Here is a 19,055-nt window from a genome sequence, read left to right as displayed (position 1 = left end):
TAGGTAAGTGTGGTAAGCACCTCCTCACTAGTGACGCAAAATTAATCAAGGGTGGCTAAGAGAAGGCGATGTGAGGCGATTTTGAAAATGGTTGTTTAGTAACATCGGCAAACACTTTGCTCCTCTCCGCTATCATCACATAGTGGAGAGCCACATGGACAAACATGGCAGGCGTCAATCTATTAACTTTATGCTTTTGTCGGGTACGTATGTTGTATGTAAAGGACAAATTTCTGTCATCTTTTAATTTAGAAATTCTTGTACAAAGAAATAAAAATAGAATGATAATAATAAAGGAATTAATGAAGTTGGTGTGAGAATGGGATTAAGTTAGCAGTCAACTGTTGTGTGTTTTTCGAGTCCAATTTGGGAGGGAGAGATGGATTAGAAATACAATGAGACCATTTCTTTTATGACTTGTTCCTCCTCCATCTGGACTCTTGCTCTTGCTCAAAAGAAAAAGTCACCCCTCTCCTTTTATTATTTTTACTCGTCAATCATTAGTAACAATACGTTTTTTTTTTACTTTATATATCTAAATGTAATTTTTATCACATACATACATATGCACAAAAAAACCAATTCATTTCGACTTAATTAACTCTAGTATCTATACCACAGCCTGAATAACCAAGCCGTTGAGAAAACAAAAGATAAACTTTTCATTTTCATACAAGAGATCCCGAGTTCAAATCTAATACCAAAGGTTCTAATTCAGAAGTGACCATGTAGTCCCCAGATCCTTTAAAACCATGAATACTGTAGTGTAGTGGACTAGTTCAAGAACGTTTTTTTAACTATCATCTAAATGGATTTAATACCACGCTTTAGTCATGTTCTTAATATATATATATTTTTTCTTTATTAATAAAAAAACTATATTCCGTATCTAGCAAGCATGTATTTTCAACATCGAACATCATTTTCACGAAAACTAAGGATATCAAATACAATACGTTTCTAATTAAATTTTTACACATATATACCTCCAAAAGAGATAACAACGTTGACCTTGAGGCAATAAATGAGTAACATACTTAGTTTTTTCGACACCCATCAATTCTCCGAAACACATGAGTAGAATTATTCCAACCTTCATCTTCTTCCCAGAACCTTCACCAGATCACAACTTCAAACCCTAAACCCTTTCCTTACTTCTTCGTCTTTAGGTTTATTATTCGTCATATATTATATATACATATACATCGATCGTCTAGTCTATGCATCAACCAACGCTCTGAAATCTGAATCACTTTAATTATTTGGTCTAGTCAATGAAGCCCAACAACAACAACAACACCAATAGTCGCCCTCGACGTCGTCTTGACTTAACTTTACCTTTACCTTTACCCCAGCCCCAGATCGCCGTTCCTCTCCCTCTCCCACCCTCCTCCGCCCTCCAACACCAACACATCAACTTTTCCGACCTCCATCGGATCAACAGAATCGGAAGCGGCAGTGGCGGTACTGTTTACAAAGTCCTCCATCGCCCTACCGACACGCTCTTCGCTCTCAAAGTAATCTATGGAACCCACGACGACGATGCCCGCCATCAGATCCGTCGAGAAATCGAGATTCTACGTGGGGTCGACAACCTTAACGTCGTCAAGTGTCACGACATGTTTGATCGTGCCGGTGAGATTCAGGTGCTTCTTGAGTACATGGACGGTGGTTGCCTTCAAGGCACCCACTTGTCCGATGAGTCCTTGTTGGCCGATCTCACCCGTCAGATTATCTCCGGACTTTACTACCTCCACCGGCGAAAGATCGTCCACCGTGATATAAAACCTTCCAATCTGTTGATTAATTCCAAGAAACAAGTGAAGATTGCGGATTTTGGGGTTTCGAGAATCTTGGAACAAACGATGGATCCCTGTAATTCTGCGGTGGGTACGATTGCTTACATGAGCCCGGAAAGAATAAACACCGACCTGAACGAAGGAAAATACGACGGGTGCGCCGGAGATATATGGAGCGTGGGGGTGAGCATTTTGGAATTCTATCTGGGGCGTTTTCCGTTTACCGTCGGAAGACAGGGTGATTGGGCGAGCCTTATGTGTGCAATTTGCATGTCACAGCCACCAAAAGCGCCGGCGACTGCTTCTCGTGAGTTCAGAGATTTTGTTGCATGCTGTTTGCAGAAGGATCCGGCGAGGAGATGGACGGCGGCGCAGTTGTTGAGGCACCCGTTCGTTACAGGAGCAGCTCTAAACCATAAACATAGCACTTACAGTCAGGTGCATCCAACATATGAGCTACTTCCTCCTCCTTGTCCACAATTTTCTTCATCCTCCTGATGTACGTAAGTACAACCAGAAGCGCAAGTAACAACAAAGAACGATCTTGTAAGATAATCATTTGGGCCTTGGATTGGGCTGGGTTAGGCTGCAACAAAATTCATGTTCTTTTTAGGGGTATTCATGTTCTTTAAGTGGAACGAACCATGGAGGTTAATTAGGGAATGACGATTGTTTTATTTATATATAATATATTATATACATGATGCCATTTGTATCGCTCTTCATTTGTAATTAATCTGTTAATAAAAATGCAAAAGCAAACAAATAAGAAATGTAAGAGTTAAAAGTTCATAAAAGTTAGAGCATTCGTGGATGTACATTTTCAACGCAATATATATAAGATGGTATTAAAATGCATTTTATATTTTATTATATGTTTGGTGAGTTTATTGAAGCGTAGTTGTATCTTGCTCAAGCATGGTTCCTTTCGTGCTCATCATTGTGTATGTGATGTGACATGAAATTTTGATTACTACATTTTCCAAAATACAAGACAAGTGGAAGGAAAAGAATAGGAATATATATAATTGAGGGAAATAAATCACGAAAAAGGACGATAAGGGAATAGAACTGATGCATCATAATGTGGAATAACATGGGATAAGAGGAAATGAAAAGTATCTTTTGTTAGTTTTCTTCAATATAGTAAGTTGGCAAGCCATCAAACAGTACAAGTTCTAAACACGATAATGCATTAGTATATATGACTACATTTGGGTGTTCTAAATCAGAATCTATAGTCATTCAATAAGTTGGGAATAAAGTTGTAAATACCTTTCAATTCGATAAAAAGATGACCACTGAATGTGGGGTGATATTCCCATGACAAGAGACGTAATGCATCTTTCGACTTATTTGGAATCATGGGCTTAACCCTATAAATAGGATGAAGCAAGAGTATAGAAAAACCATCAGCAACACAGGTTTAAATTTGACGTACATTTTTTTTTCAAAGAAAAAAAAATGGTTCTTGAGGTTCAACGTTACCCTAGTGGCTACCAGCAGAACAACTATCCAACACACCAAGGGGCTGATGGCTACTTCAACAACAACTTCCACGGAATAACTGCAGCCCAGACAACCCCATACCCGACTTATCCTCAAGTTTCAACTTACCCATCAAGCCATGTTTCACAATACCAATCTACTTGGTCTGCTGGTGATGAATACCAGCATGGCCATGGACCCAGCCATCCAGTCAAGCCCAGTGCTGCTGGTGGATATGGAGGAAATTCACATGGCTATGGAAAGTCACAAGGTTATGAAAACTCATTCAGCCATGGAAGCCCACATGGTCATGGCCAAGGGAGTCCAAATGGTCTTGGTAAATCACATGGATATGAAAACTCATTCAGCCATGTAAGCCAACAAGGCCATGGAAGCCCAAATGGTCATGGCTTAGGGAGTCCACATGGTCTTGGTAAATCACATGGATATGAAAACTCATTCAACCATGGAAGCCAACAAGGCCATGGAAGCCCACAAGGTCATGGCCTAGGGAGTCCACATGGTTTTGGTAAATCACACAGCTATGGAGATTCACATGGTTTTGGAAATTCAAATGGACATGGAGGTGGTGTTATGAACCATTTTGAAAAGCTCACACATGGGCACGGCTATGGAGCTCCTGGCCCAAACTACGGTCACGCTCAGAGTGGCATGAATCCTGGTTGCCAGAAGCCGTCTTGGACTTTGAAGGGACTTGACGATGATGAATGAACATCTAAGAACCTACCGTATTACAAAGAAGTGTGTGCTTGATATATAATCCTCTAAATAATGTTGTTGCTTTAATTTCTATTTACTACGTATGTGACAAATGCATAAGCAGTGAATAATGAATGGTGGTTACTGCTTTATTTGATTTCATTATAATTAATATGGTAATGTTATTTAGATCTGAAGAGCCAAATATCCGCACAATGAAATGATCTAATGAATGATGTCAAACTTCAAATGATTCAAAGAGATAATCAAAATTTTGTCAAAAAAAACATACGCATGATAATAGTATTATATTATTGTTCGATTCTATATGACCCAAGTTTACCCAAGTTTCCGTCTTTTATGTTTCATACCAGTTTTCATTGTAATTTAGATAACACAAAATTATTCCAAATATTATTATATGTTTGATATACACTATTATATGGTTTCGGACCTTTCGGTGTACACTATTATACCATGACCACCACCTCTAGCGATCTTCTCTAGCCATCATCGGAGGTGCCTCTGGTACGTTGGTGCCACCGATGTGTAATGTAAGTAATATATACATATTATTGTGTTGGCAGTAAAATTCGAATAAATAAAAGATTTCATTTGATAATGACCAAAAAAAATACTTCATTTGCATAAAATACATATAACTAAGTAATATTACAACATTATCCAATAGAGATTATAACTATTTTTTATCATAATACTTAAATATTAAATACAAAATCGGTCCATAGATTTAAATATCCCCAAATTAATACCTACGACGAACAAGAAAAAAATTGGTTTTTATAGTTATTATAAGTAACTATAAGTTTTTTATTTTTTTAATATATATACATATGATTAATAGAGGGGGTATTAGATTACATTACCTAATAGAGTACGACTATTTAGCCGTATTATATGATAGATCCATTTAATATTACACCCATCTAATACACCACACAACCATATTTTAGATGTCACACAACTGTATTAGATATCACTTATAGAGTCGGACTTAGTATCCCAGCCATTGATTCCTTTCCAGCTAAAAATATTATATATGCAATGATGTCACAAAAAAGTTTTCGACTGAATCATCATAGCCTGTTTTCATTCCATAATAACAAATTTAAAAAAAAATTATAAATATAATGAAACTAGAAGGTGGTAATTGTCAAGTTAGTGAACCTGCCACAATTCCAAGAATCCTCTCTCGCCTGTGACCATCCGAAATTACAACTTGAAATAGTAGAGGTGTAAATGAGGACAAATGCTCATGCTTTGACCCTGCTATGTGCAGCACATATACCTTAAAAACAAGAAAAACAAGGTATCATAATGAAATGACCCAAAAATTACGACTAAAAATTTCTTTTAAAACATTACTAAAACCATATTTATAAAAACGTATCATAAGTCATAACATAATTTTCGAGTATTAATTCAAAACATAATCTCATTATCAGAGTAAAACATTCCCAGACTAGCTGACTATGGTGTGTGCACTGCAACCTCTCCGAGCTCCTCTTTTAAAAACTGAGTACTTGAAACCAAAACTGAAACTGTAAGCACGAAGCTTAGTAAGCTCCCCCAAACTACCACATACCATATAATAACATGTAAACACATACTGGGCCTTGCCCACTGCATCGGACCAAAGTCCGGAGACTGCATCGGGCCGAAGCCCGGACAAACTAGGGTCTTGCCCCTTGCATCGGACCGAAGTCCAGAAGCTACATCGGGCCGAAGCCCGGACTAACTGGGACCATGTCCCCTGCATCGGACCGAAGTCCGGAAGCTGCATCGGGCCGAAGCCCGGACTAACTGGGACCATATCCCCTGCATCGAACCGAAGTCCGGAAACTGCATCGGGCCGAAGCTCGGACTAACTGGGACCATGTCCCCTGCATCGGACCGAGGTCCGGAACTGACTGATCATAGCATAGCATAAACACATATTAACTAGTATAAACACATATACTGCATAATGCATCGGACTGAAGTCCGGAACATATAACACATAAACATGCTTGAATCATAGAGACACCAAGCACACTGAACTACTGCGTCAGACCGAAGTCCGGAACTACTGCTAACTAAACGGGTTGACATTGTGGCCGTAGACCCGTTCCTACTGGAAGGAAACTCACCTCGAAATGCTGACGGCAGAACTTCTGAATGAGAAATCCCTGACTGCTGATCCGGCTGCTTCCTGGCTATCAATGGAAATAAAATATTAAATCAGGATAGGGATTCTCCTATGGGTAAAATGACCATTTTACCCCTGCTATGGCATGGGTCACAACATAGCCCAAACCCTCAATTCCTTCCAAGTCCAACAACGGCCCTACTACAGGCCCACTAATGGCCCGATTTTCTGAATTGGGCCTATCTCCTCATATGGGCCCCACCATAACCTTGGCTCATAATCTAACTTCTGGAGGCCGAATAACAAGATAGGCTTTCCAAGCTCACTATTGACCCAATTTGCTATATTGGGCCCAAAACCCTTTATTGGACCTTACTCAAGCCCAATGCTAAATCCTTGGTCCTTAGCAACTGAAATCTGATGGCCCAAAAATAAAGCCCAAGGACCCTAAGTCTCAACTCAGCCCATATCAAGGCCCAAAATGCAATAAGCCCAACTGACTGCGTTACGCGGGGCGTACTCTAATGTACGCTTAGCGTACTGGCCTACTAGAGAGTACGCGGGGCGTACCTGCAATTATGCTCAGCATACTCATTCTGTTAAGACACTTTCCATTAAGCGCTTAATACTCCGAATCAAGAGCCATAAACTTAGATCTAGGTCTTATTCCATGCCCTAATCCATAAAGTTGTTTACTTTATGGCTTCCATGGCTTACATAAGTCCCAACTCCAAAACTCATGTTCTAAATCCATGAAAGAAGGTCTTAACTCATGTATTAACTCATTTAGGCTTTCAAGATATCAACTTTCTGTTCTAGGGAGTCATTTAGCACCAAGGGTGGCAACCCTTGACCTCCAAATCAGATTCAAGCTATAAAGCTTTCACCTTGGGACCAAAAACTACCAAAACTACCCATACTAGATCTAAGCATCCATAGGCAAAGTTATGAGCTTTTTACCTTCCAGGTGTTCCAGGGGATGGTGATGTCTCAGATCTATAAGCCCTAGCCTCCAAGGTTCTTCCTTGCTAATCTTCCTCTTCTCTTTTCCAAGCTAAAACCACCAAGATAAGCCTTCCAAGATCAAGATCTCACAATATGAAGGTTGGGTCGTTCTAGGGTTCCTTCTGAGGTTGGGGAGGTTGATATGGGGGCTAGGGTTGGAGCTATAATGTCTTTTATATAGTGCTTGTCCAAGAATTAGGGTTTTTAAGCTGTTAGCGTATGTTGGGCGTAACTCTCGTATGCCTATAGGACCCGCGATCTTTTGCCCCTTTACGCTGGGCGTACACCAGCCTTACGCTGGGCGTACTCAGCTAAACACGCATGCACTAAACACTCATGCATGGCCTTCCACACAAACTTTTCTCTATAAGGGTCATTCTTGTCAAATCTTCAAAGTGTCATAACTCCTTCATTCTAGATCCGATTCTGATGAACTTTATATCCACGGAAAGGTGACGAGAAACCCTACGTTTCTAACAACACAACCTGGCCCAAAAACTTCTCAAATAATAACTCCAAATTTAATAAAGGACTAAAACGCCCCTGGCCTTGGCCTCTGAAATTCCATAAACGAATATTTCAGAACAGGGCGTTACACATAACAAACAAAACATTCATGGAAACAAAGTTTGCATTTTTGGAAGAATATTACCATGTTTCACAGCTAAACCCTAATAACAAGAAAGCCAACACCTTTTTAAAACCACCTCTTCCTGAAAAAATTCCAAAACAAGGAAAAAGATGACAAAAATACTCTCAGAAAACATGTATTTATAAAATCAAGCGTACCATTTCCTCGTGAGTCAAAACCATTCTTTGTGCCATTATGCGAAGGGTTTTGCTTCAGATTCAGCTTCCCTTAGCTGATCCATGGCACCTGCTGTCTCTTCTTTTAAGTACTCGTTTGTAACGCCCGGGTTTCAGGGCTAAGGATTTTTGTCAATGTAATAGTCTAGGTCAACTCTTGTAACTCTTTTTGAAGTAATAAAGATGAAATATTTGAGTATTATGTGAATTATGTGTGTTTATGTGTTTATTATTTAATTATAAGTGTATAATTAATAAATAATAAAAATAAGCATCAAAATTAAAGTGTGAGATAAGCCCGATATCTCTACATAAAGTTGTAGAATATGTCTCAAGGTTTCCGTGCATATAAGGAACGCCGAAATCCGAGTTATAACGAAGAAGTTATGACCCGTCGAAGTTTTACGGCAAAACCGGCACGGCACCGGGAAGTGTAAATAGTGAATTTACGATAGAGTGAGATTGAGCCTTAGCAATCTAAACGAAAGTTGTAGAATATGTTAAACTAAGAACGTCGATAAAAAGAACGCCCAAATCTGACTTCGTATGAGGAAGTTATGATTTTTCTAAGATTCGGCTTAGCAGTGCACGGCCCGAAACTCGAATTTTTGTTCGAGCGGTTTTTGGCTTACGCAACCTAAATGAGAGTTGAATATCTCATTAATAGGAACTCAACGGTAAAAAGATGGACGAAAACGGAGTTCGTATGAAGGAGTTATGAATTCTTCGCGGTCATTTAACAGTCTAAACGCCTCTTACTGTTAAATTTGAGATCGGTCGAGAATTAGCCGACGGAGTCTAAATGAAAGTTGTAGATCTTGTTTTTACCTACGCGTGGAAAAAAAGAACGTCGAAAACGGAGCTCGTATGCGAAAGTTACGGGGTTTATAAGTTGGCAGAGTGCTGCTGCAAAAGGGGTGACGTGGCTGAATATGGGCCAAGGCTTTCTCCCCAAGGAAAGCCATCAGATGATGACACGTGGCACTGACTCGGCGAGTCAGTGAACCGACTCGGCGAGTCCGTCAGGATTTCACCCTATAAATAGAAGTGCCGGGTTCTCTCATTTCTCACACCTTTCCCCACTTCTTTCTCTCTCTACACTCTCTCTCTCTAGCCTATCCTAACCCCCCTAAAGCCTAGGTAAACCCCCTAGCACCCGAAGGAAGCCCCGAGGCTCCCGGAGTCCCGAGAAAAGAGCCTTTCGGCTCGGGAACGCTGCTCCAGTGAAGCCCGGTTTTCGAGAAAACTCGCTGTAAGTGAGCTACGCCTAACCTATCTTTAGTTTAGCTTACGTTTTAATATAGTAATGTTATTAGGACCTTATAATAAGTACTTGGGCTATTATTATGGGTTATATAAGTATCGTTTAACCCTTATATAATAATAATAATAGCTAGACTATTAATTAATCGCGGTTATCGTTAGACTAAACCCTAGTGGTGTTGGTACTAGGTTTTATCGAAGGAATATCGTTTTGAGAGTATCGAAGCGCTGTCCGAGTGCTGAGTCACCACCTTTCAGGTGAGTGCATAGTTACTTTCAGCTTACACATAGATATGAAGTATTTTATAAATTACGTGCTATGTGTGCATATTATCTGATTACTTGCTATCTATGCTGGATGAACGTTGTTATACATGTTTTCAATGATTTAAACTGTATATGTATTTTATATCTACGAAAATGTTGGGGTAAAACACGGGTAGATGTAATAGCTGATGTGTGATAAAATGATGAGAGGCCTCGATGTTGATGTTGTTGTTTCTGTCATTTAGCGGAGTATGGATGATGACCACAGACTCTTCTAGACAGTCCAGTGGAACACTAGCAGGCTCGCAACCTGTAGGTGTTTGTGAACGACGTGTTCACCAGTGTACTCCATCCCCCACATGGTTGCCTTTAGGACATTTATTGCTGAGGAATCCCCTTAGCAGTAGTGTCCGTCCCGATGATGATCCTTAGGCTAGGTCCCTTATGATAGGTGTTTAGGGACGTAAAGTGAGGATAACGGGAACGGGTAATTGGGTTATTGTTGATTGATGAAATTAATAAACTTATTTATTGTGGGTTGAAAACACTATGTGCTCACCAGGCTCCCAAGCCTGACCCACTCAGTTTTATGTATTATAGGTAGTGGCGCATGAGCATAGGTGTGATGTTTTGGACGAGGGATTACGGATATAGGCCTGTAGATATGAAATAATGTAGTAAGGCTTATATTGTACTGTTTATGCTTTTGATCTGTACGAACATGACATCCCAAGTCTTTTAATGAAATACATTTCTATGGAAATGCTTTTGATAAATCTTTATCATATATTTGTTTTGGGACAAATTCCGCAACACTTTCATTTAAAATGTAACTCTGATTTTTAAACAAAGCATAAACAAACCGGTCTTTTCTGGCCGTGATTTTGGGGATGTCACATCGTTCAAACAGAAATAAGAGGGGAGAAAATAATCAACATTAACAAAAAGCAATAAATGTAGAAAAAAAGGCAGATTTTTTAGTAAAAATCTATCATATATCAATATTACCTCAAGTTCATGAAGGTTAGAAACTTCTATATCTCTTCCATCTCTCGACTGTTGTGCAGCTTTTAGAGCAGCCTAAGTTTCCACAATAAAATAATCTTTTTAATCTTTCAAAGAAAAGTTGATCAAATAATACATTCCTCAAATCCTAGATATGTTATTTTATGTATTCAATTTACCTCTCTTTGACGCATTGCTACTTATTTTCTGTAATGACATAAATTACATAAGAATCTGAGTGTTATGCTCAAAACTTCGTGACAAGTGACAACGTGTCGTTCAAGATTTACATGCTTAATAATTTGGCTTCCAAAGATACCCCTTCTCCTAAAGAAGCCACCTATAGAATACAAAATTTTCAAATAAATATAATATAACTATTTGGTACCACTATTTCTGAATAACAGTGATTGTAAACCTGTTTCTCCAACTCCCTTAGCCCTGGCCTCTGCTTCCTCATGTTTTTCTTCTACATGACGAATCTGAAATACAAGTAAGCATAATCCTAAAATTGTCTTTATGTTGTCATACTAATATTTTTATGTAATTGGGATTAATAAAGGAACCAAAAGGATGGAATCACCTTATCTATAATGACATCATGCTCTTCTTGTAGCATATCCAGCTACAATTAAGCACCAATAAGTAAGATCGTCAAACATAGTTAATATGTTTCCAATGAACCAAAACGAGAAATTTGTAACCACAATGAAATTAAGATGTAACAATGTCTTAATTCTAGCAAAAGAATAGAATTGCAAGTGGTTATAGGTTTATAGAGCACATTTAAGTAGTCGTTTCTTAAGTAAATGGGGTTAAAAGCTTGAATCATGATAGGAATTAGAAAGTGGAAAGTAGAATACCAACATATTGGCCCAAGTTTCTGTTGGAGGTCTGATTTTGAGTTTGTAGTTTGATGTTTTGAAATTGATTATTTGCCTTATGGGAATTTGGTTGCTTTACTTCATAGGTAACACTTCCATTTCTTGATAAAAATGGCTAGTACAACTTGCTTTATGATCATTAGCAACAATGACCTTCCTATCTATGAAGCTAAAGTTGGATCTCCTAAAGTATGTTAGATTATACACACAAAAGGCTTATTTTTAATTAACTTAAACATTTTGAAGTGAATTGTAAAGCTTTTAACTCTGATATATGTTCTTCTAATTACATTATTTGACATATCTGCAGATAAACTCAAACTCTTGACTAGAAACAACCTAAAAACAGATATAAAACAATCAATCATATGCAAACAAACCAGGATAAAAAAATATCTACCTACAACTGTGGTTAGCTTCAAGAGCATCTCAATTGAGAATTAAAATAACAAAGGTTGAAATGACTTGATTGCTTCACAATCGATATAGATTAAATTTGTGAAGCCATATATTGTACACAAAGAAAGACATTGTCATCTCCACAACACTTAATCAACGAATCAATCAACTACACCCAAAGGCCGATCATACCTATAAACAACGTGAAAGAAGGGGGAGGCGGAAGCGGATGGAGGCCAGAGGCCAGAAGAGGAGGCTTCATCGGTGTCGTCAACTAGAGACCGGAGTATTGGATTAAGGCAAAACTGTCATGAAGCTGGATTACAGATCTCCAAGGTATGGGACATAGCAAGAGTTGATGCAACATTCATGAGTGCTCATAAGTTCTAAGTATTGGATTAAACCCATGCTCATTTGACTCACTTCATGGATTTTATCACGAGTGATCATGAGACGATAATATCTTATATTCTTTAAACCTAGATATATGAGTTGTTGCCTATGAGTTGGTTACACATTGATTGTATGAAAACGCATTGGTAACTCGATGTTATAAAACGTGCCTTTGTTTATGATTCAACAAGTAGTAGAACAAGCATATGAGTCGAAGTTTATCCATTCCTTTTACCTTAATGGGATAAAAGTGATATATGTGGGCCCCTCGACGATTTAGTGATGACACCCCGAAGTGCTTGGCCAAGCCAGGACTGATTTGATTTGTTCAATTAGTCGGTCGTCATAAATCGGAAATCGGGAAACAACAAATGGACAGGGAGAATAATTATAATCCATGTCTCAGTCCATATGATATCTAGAATGGAGGAATATATGATCCTTTATCTAATGGACAGGTCATTGATTAAGGTCAGAGTTCGACAGCGGCTTTAAGAGCTACGATTGCTAGTCGGTTTTTGGAGTCATACACAATAATAGTTTTAGACTTATTCAAGTGGGAGACTATTGGATTAGTGTCTAAGCGCATAACTATAATTGGTATGTACTTGACCCGATTTGGCATGGTCCATTTGGGTTGCACTTCACGGGAACAATTTATATGGATAGTCTTTTGAGAACAGTATATTTATGATTTATATTAATATATTATAAGTTCTAATATATTAATATGGAATCATATTATTTAATCAGTATTTATTAATAATTAATTTGGTGATCAAAATGAACTAATTAAATATGGACTTATATATATATAGTATGAGCCAAGTTCATTTAGGTTGGGCTAAGCTTGCATGGATAGTCCATGGAGTTTTTAACCCATGGATCCTATGGAAATGAAAGGGCATGGGTATTAGGGTTTATATGGATGAAACTCTAATCCTCCATTCTATATAAAGAGGTCTTTGGCACAAGAAATGGCACTAGTGTGTGAGGATACAAGAGAGGGTCATTTCTAGTGTGCTTATTATTCTCTCAAGTTTTCCAAGGTGGTTTTGGTGATTTGTGATTCCACTTGAGGCTTCCACACTATTGGGGCTAAGCTCTGAAAGATCAAGACTTCAAGCTTCATCAAAAGGTATGTCTTATAACTTGTTTATATTACCCAAGTATCAAAGATTGTATTCTAGTTAGGGTAATACCTTGGAAAGTTCAAGTTTGCATGTATAATAGTGAAAACATAGATCCAAGGTATTTAGGGTTGCATGTACACCATAGGAGTGTTAGAATGCTCAAAACTCTTGATCAAAAAACAAAAGAAAAGTACCTTTATACAGATCATCATCGAAACAACACCAAATGATCGACGAACATCAGGATCGTGAAACAAGAGCCTTACAGCTCTGATACCATGTTGAAACAGACAAATCAAACATTCCCAACATCTTCATTTCTTATATCATTTGAGGATTAAGAAATAGAAGGTTTTCAAGATACTTACAACGTAAACCTCACTACAAAACCCTAATCCACTCTCCATATTGAACACTCAACCTAATCTATATTAATCACACAAACTCATCTAACATTTGTATATAGAAAGACATGAACACAAACCTAATCTAACAAACGAGAAAACGAGAGACTCGGAGAGAAAACCCTAATACTTTGATTGAATAATTACTGAATGAACAACTCTTCACTCTCTCTTTTTCTTTATACTTCAGATACACAGATACGAACTTAACCCGAACAGGATCCGATCCAAGCTCATAACCCACGTGTTTAACCTGCAATTTACTTTAACAACCAAAAGAATGTATATTGAACACAAAACCCCCTCTATCACAATTATATTCCATTAAAGTCAAAAACTATTAGATTGTAAATATATATTATTTTCAACAAAAATGCAAAGAACATTGTAGTCATCTTAACCTGATGATGAAAATTGATCTATGAAATTGTGTTGAAACAAAAACATAAAGACGAATGAAAAGATGTATATATAATCGATATTAATTCTGTTATTGTTATTTTAAAGAAATTTAATCCTTTCCCTGATTTATTTCCATTGATAACGTTTGGTAATCAAACAGTAGATACGGTAGATCATTAGATAGAGATGTATAAATTTAAAACTTATTTTTTTCCATAATTGTAGCATATATATATATATATATATATATATATATATATATATATATATATATATATATTTATATATGGTATAATTGAAAAAAAATTGAAAGTTGACATTTGAAAAATGTAGAAAAATAAGGGCACTGTTATATTTTGAAATGAAGGGCACGTTGGAATTTCAGTCAGAAGATTTGAGAGGGAAAAATGAAGGTGGAGGAGCTAAAAGAATGCCATGTGGCGGGTTTTGTACTGTTTTATTAGAAGAGGGGAGACAAAATACAATTACCTACTGATGGGCTCAAGCTATACAAATATTGGGCTAACTATATATACACATAATGGGCTAACAATGTATACACTAATAATTGAATTATCAACAACTTTCTTTTTTCAATTCCAGTTAGCTCAAAAACAACTTATTTTCTATGTTTTCTCTCTCTCTAAACATACATATACTAGTACATATGAAATCAAAGATACTTTTTTAACTCCAATAAACAAAAATATTCATGCTGAATGAAAAAATTAAATTGGTACAAACAAATAGTTATGATCAATTATTATGATGATTGTCAATCAGTTATTATTCGATATACCATATGGTAGCTTCATAAATATAATAGTTGTTTACATCCTCCTATATTTTCAAAGATCCTTAAAAGATTTTGGCTTAATCTCTTTAGTTTGCAAGCATATATAAATTTATTGACTAAAAATATTCAATAACCGTAACTACGCATGATAAAATTTTATGTTGTTTATATCTGTCTATATTTTTGGTTTAATGTGTCTTATAGTAATTATCATCCATGGGACAGCACAACATCACCGAGCTATGTTTAGAAGGATTAAGAGGGGCAATTTGGGATTTTTACTTTTTCTATATAAACCTTTTTTGAACATTCATCTAAATGATTATTTAGTTGTCTAGAATCTGTTTTCTCTTTTTTTTCTGCAACTTTTACATTTAGTTTGTGTAATCTTAGATTCTCTCCATCAAGAAGGGCAATTCGGGAATTTTACATTTTCTCTCTCTGGTTTTCATTTGAATTTTTATCATTGAATATCCCTATTCTCTCCATCTTATTGTAATTTTTGTTACTTTTAAATTTCCAGCATTTTCACAACTTCATTTTATCTCCAGCATATTGATTAGCACTATTACATTAATTTTGACCCTTTAAAGTGAAAACTAAATTTTCTAAAGCAAGCTAACCACCTGCCGTACATAACCACACATACACAGCTACAGACATAAGTATGCATGCCATCATTAAACTATCAACAATCTCGATTAACACGAAAATTAAACAATTGTAGTTTGTAAATGAGCATTTTAGCCTTCTCATCATATTCAAAGTAAAGTAGGTTATATAAAAACCGTTATCACCATACAAAAACTCCAAAAGTCTCTCCTTATCCTCCGTGAAATTGTTGTAGTCCCTTTGTATTTTTGCATGTGTTTATTTGTAGCAAAAACAGAAATCATAGCTCTTCCCTTTTAATTTTGAACGGCAGGTGTGGTTAATTTGTATGATGATGGTTGTCCGGCTGTGTGATTTTCATGGTGGTTGTAATGTATAATTAATGGTGGTGCGATGTTGTGTTTGATGGTTGGTGATGATGATTTTGCGATATGGGAGGTGGTGATCGTGTTGGGATGAATAGGATGATGGAGTGATGGTGGCTGTTTTATATGGTGTTGTTCAGTGGTTGGGAGGAGTATTTGATTTGGATAATTGATTTAGTTTCTAGTACGCCTAATTAACCGTATTAGATGTTGTATTTGTCTGTATTAGATTAATTTAGCCTTTTATAATATGCATTTTCTTTACAACCGTATTAGATAGGGGTGTATTATATTACCTATTTTCCAGTAGTGATAGATACTTTTTTTGAAAAAGTTTTATTATTAGCTCATGTGGTTTCTAAAAGTTAGCTACTTGAGGATACCATTGGTCAATGTTATATGGGTGGTCCTTATAGTTTAAAACCTTATATGGTTAACTTATCTGTTAAAATCTAATTTTTGACCTGTTATGTTTTTTTAATGACAAATATATCCTTATACTAAAATTTAAAAATACAATACACCGCCACAATGACCATTTACACAAATGAACAAGTCTTATAAAACCACAACTTTATCTAACTTCTACTAAAAAGACATTACTTGTTTTTTGCGATAAAATTCATTGATATTTTTTTACATTATATCCATTAATGATTTACGACAACAGGTCACCAGGAAACACATATTCACATTAAAAAAAATTGTTCAACCTCTGATATAATATTATATGAACCCGTTTCCTCTTAATTTTATTTGTTTTTAAGATGTATAAATCCAATACCCTACTTAACATGTTTAATACTTTGATGACATTTTTAGCAAGTTTGTTTCAGTGGGTTTTAACATGTGCTTCTTTATACTCCCGATCTCCAACAAAGACACTTCGTTCAACACGTCAAAAATACTCATAAGAAGTGAAACCTTAATCACCACATAATGAAGAATGTTCAGTTTGGTTGTAACACCCAAGAATTTGGTATATTTCCTTTAGCCCTTAATAGAAAAATCATCTCATTTTAGTCCCTAGCTAGTACGTGGGGCGTACTCTGAGTACGCTTAGCGTACTAGCTTATTTCTAGATCGTGGGTTCGCCTATGTACGTGGGGTGTACGTAGGAGTACACTTGGCATATGTGGTACAGAGGCAAACCCTAGTTTTTAGTGTTTGCACCCTATTTAAACAACTTATAACACATTTGGACGTTCTATTGAACATCCTCTATCGCCCTATGCCCTAATATCAAAACCCTAAGAGTATTTGGTGAGATTTGAGCTTAAAAGTAAGTTTGTTAGTGTTTTGTGGTGAAGAAGAAGAAGAGAAACACTTGGAAGTTGCTTGGGAGCAGCTTAAGCTTGTAGATCCAGAGTTATCTTCACCTAAGCAAGCCTTTTGAGGTAACAACTCTTATCTTGATGGTTCTTTATGCTAGATCCATTTTATGGTGTTATTTATGCATTTTTGGGTCTTTTAAGTCATATATGAAGTTATGGTCTACTCCAGAAGCTATGGATGTTAGATCTTTGCTCATTTGAGCTCCCTTGCCCATAAAAATGCAACCTTTTATGGGTTAATTTGGTCTATACAAGTGCTAGGGTTCTTAATATGGTTCCTTTTGAGTTTTGGGTCTTAATAAGTCATGCATGGTGGTAAAGTTGCCAACTTTACGTGTTAAGTCACCTTCTAGAATCATATATGAGAATACGGCATGTCTCCCAAGCGAAGCTGGTTCAGCGCGAACCGTACCCTCAGATGCTCTGGGCATGAACAAGTATAGAAACACCCCTCGATATCAGAGATCCATCTCATCGCAACAATCGAATCCTGAGTCCCATCAAGCTCTGGTGGCTTCGTGTTGCTGAACTCCCGGTACAATAATGAGTCACCTCCATGTGGCCTGGCAGCAACAGCCGCCTCACTAACTGCAGCATATCGCTCGTCAAACGTCTCGATCACAGTGGTCTTAATAGACCCAAACATCTCCGGAATAGCCTCTTGTATGGCTGCGGCTACCTCATCGTGAATCATCCTGCGAATCTCATCATCGCTAACTCCACTACTCTCTGGGGTTTAGCGTGTACCCACCATGATGTCTCTGAAACACAACACAAAATCATCAGAGACTCGCTCGAGCATACTCACAATCGACCAATCATCCCTACTTGTTCTTTACCATCCTAAGGATTCTTACTTGGATTGCATATAGATCGGGTGCTTTCAGTAGTATGGACCCAATACTACCTTCCACACCCTACCTGTAGTCACCCCAAGTCCTCCTCCTCGGATTCTAATTCACAAGTACTCTATCTCTCACAAATTTCAGACTACTCTCTCAGTAGGCTACTTGCATGCTCATCTAAGTATCTCTTCCTAAATTATCTCCCGACTCATAACTCAGCACATACTCAAAGAAAATAACAGATAACACTGATCAAAAGCATCTCATAGGCTAAGGCATCACAAATCAGGCAACTCTAGCCCTAGAATATGAAATACCTAGCCTACTCTCTAGCATGCATTTCTAATAAATTATTTCATAAATATCTCATAACACGAAAGTAAGGGTATTTTGGGAAATCACTGTTCGGGCTCTGGCTGATTATACACACTGCTCCAACTCGTTTTCTCTTAAAACTCTTTCTCGTTTTAGAAAAATCATTTTTTGAAATTTTTTCTCAAATCCTCAGTTTGAGTCCAAACACACCCGGAGGTGAATCCGAATCCTTTAAACCAAGGCTCTGATACCAACTTGTAACACCGTAAATTTTCAAAACAAATTTTTCATTTTCAAACAAAAATAAACACATGTCACATTTCTCAAAAATCTCAAGTATCAAACATCAACACATATTTCAAAAGATGTTTATCACAAATCCAGGATCCTCCAAAACATATCTCCAATGCGAGTGTGTGTACAATCAAGTCGGGGCCTTCCCGCGATCCTCGGAAGCACCTGAAACACATAACACATAACACGGTAAGCACGAAGCTTAGTGAGTTCCCCAAAATACCACGCACATCAAATTAGCCACTCGAGGCAAACTCAATACGACCCTCCGGTCAATATGTTTCAATGGAGACCCTCCAGCCCCACTGTAACATCCTGAGTTCAAGAGTGCAAGTTCAGGGTTCAAAGTGAAAATGTGAATGGCCAATTCGGCGAG

At 37.2% G+C, this 19,055-nt stretch overlaps 2 protein-coding genes across 2 annotated transcripts; both read left to right on the top strand.

Moving 5' to 3' along the window:
* The first annotated feature begins 1,018 nt into the window (after window positions 1–1,018).
* On the top strand, window positions 1,019–2,669 carry LOC111913911 (mitogen-activated protein kinase kinase 4). Its single transcript, XM_023909631.3, has one exon. The coding sequence runs from the start codon at window positions 1,275–1,277 to the stop codon at window positions 2,295–2,297; it is 1,023 nt and encodes a 340-aa protein (XP_023765399.1). The 5' UTR covers window positions 1,019–1,274; the 3' UTR covers window positions 2,298–2,669.
* A 525-nt stretch (window positions 2,670–3,194) lies between these two features.
* On the top strand, window positions 3,195–4,159 carry LOC111913912 (uncharacterized). Its single transcript, XM_023909632.3, has one exon. It carries the CDS (start codon window positions 3,264–3,266, stop codon window positions 4,017–4,019), a length of 756 nt encoding a protein of 251 aa, XP_023765400.1. The 5' UTR covers window positions 3,195–3,263; the 3' UTR covers window positions 4,020–4,159.
* Window positions 4,160–19,055: the final 14,896 nt, after the last annotated feature.

The sequence above is a fragment of the Lactuca sativa genome, chromosome 1 (assembly GCF_002870075.4).
Source record: "Lactuca sativa cultivar Salinas chromosome 1, Lsat_Salinas_v11, whole genome shotgun sequence".
NCBI lineage: Eukaryota > Viridiplantae > Streptophyta > Magnoliopsida > Asterales > Asteraceae > Lactuca > Lactuca sativa.
The sequence above is the reverse complement of the archived record's forward strand: the minus strand, read 5'-3'. Positions and strand labels throughout refer to the sequence as shown.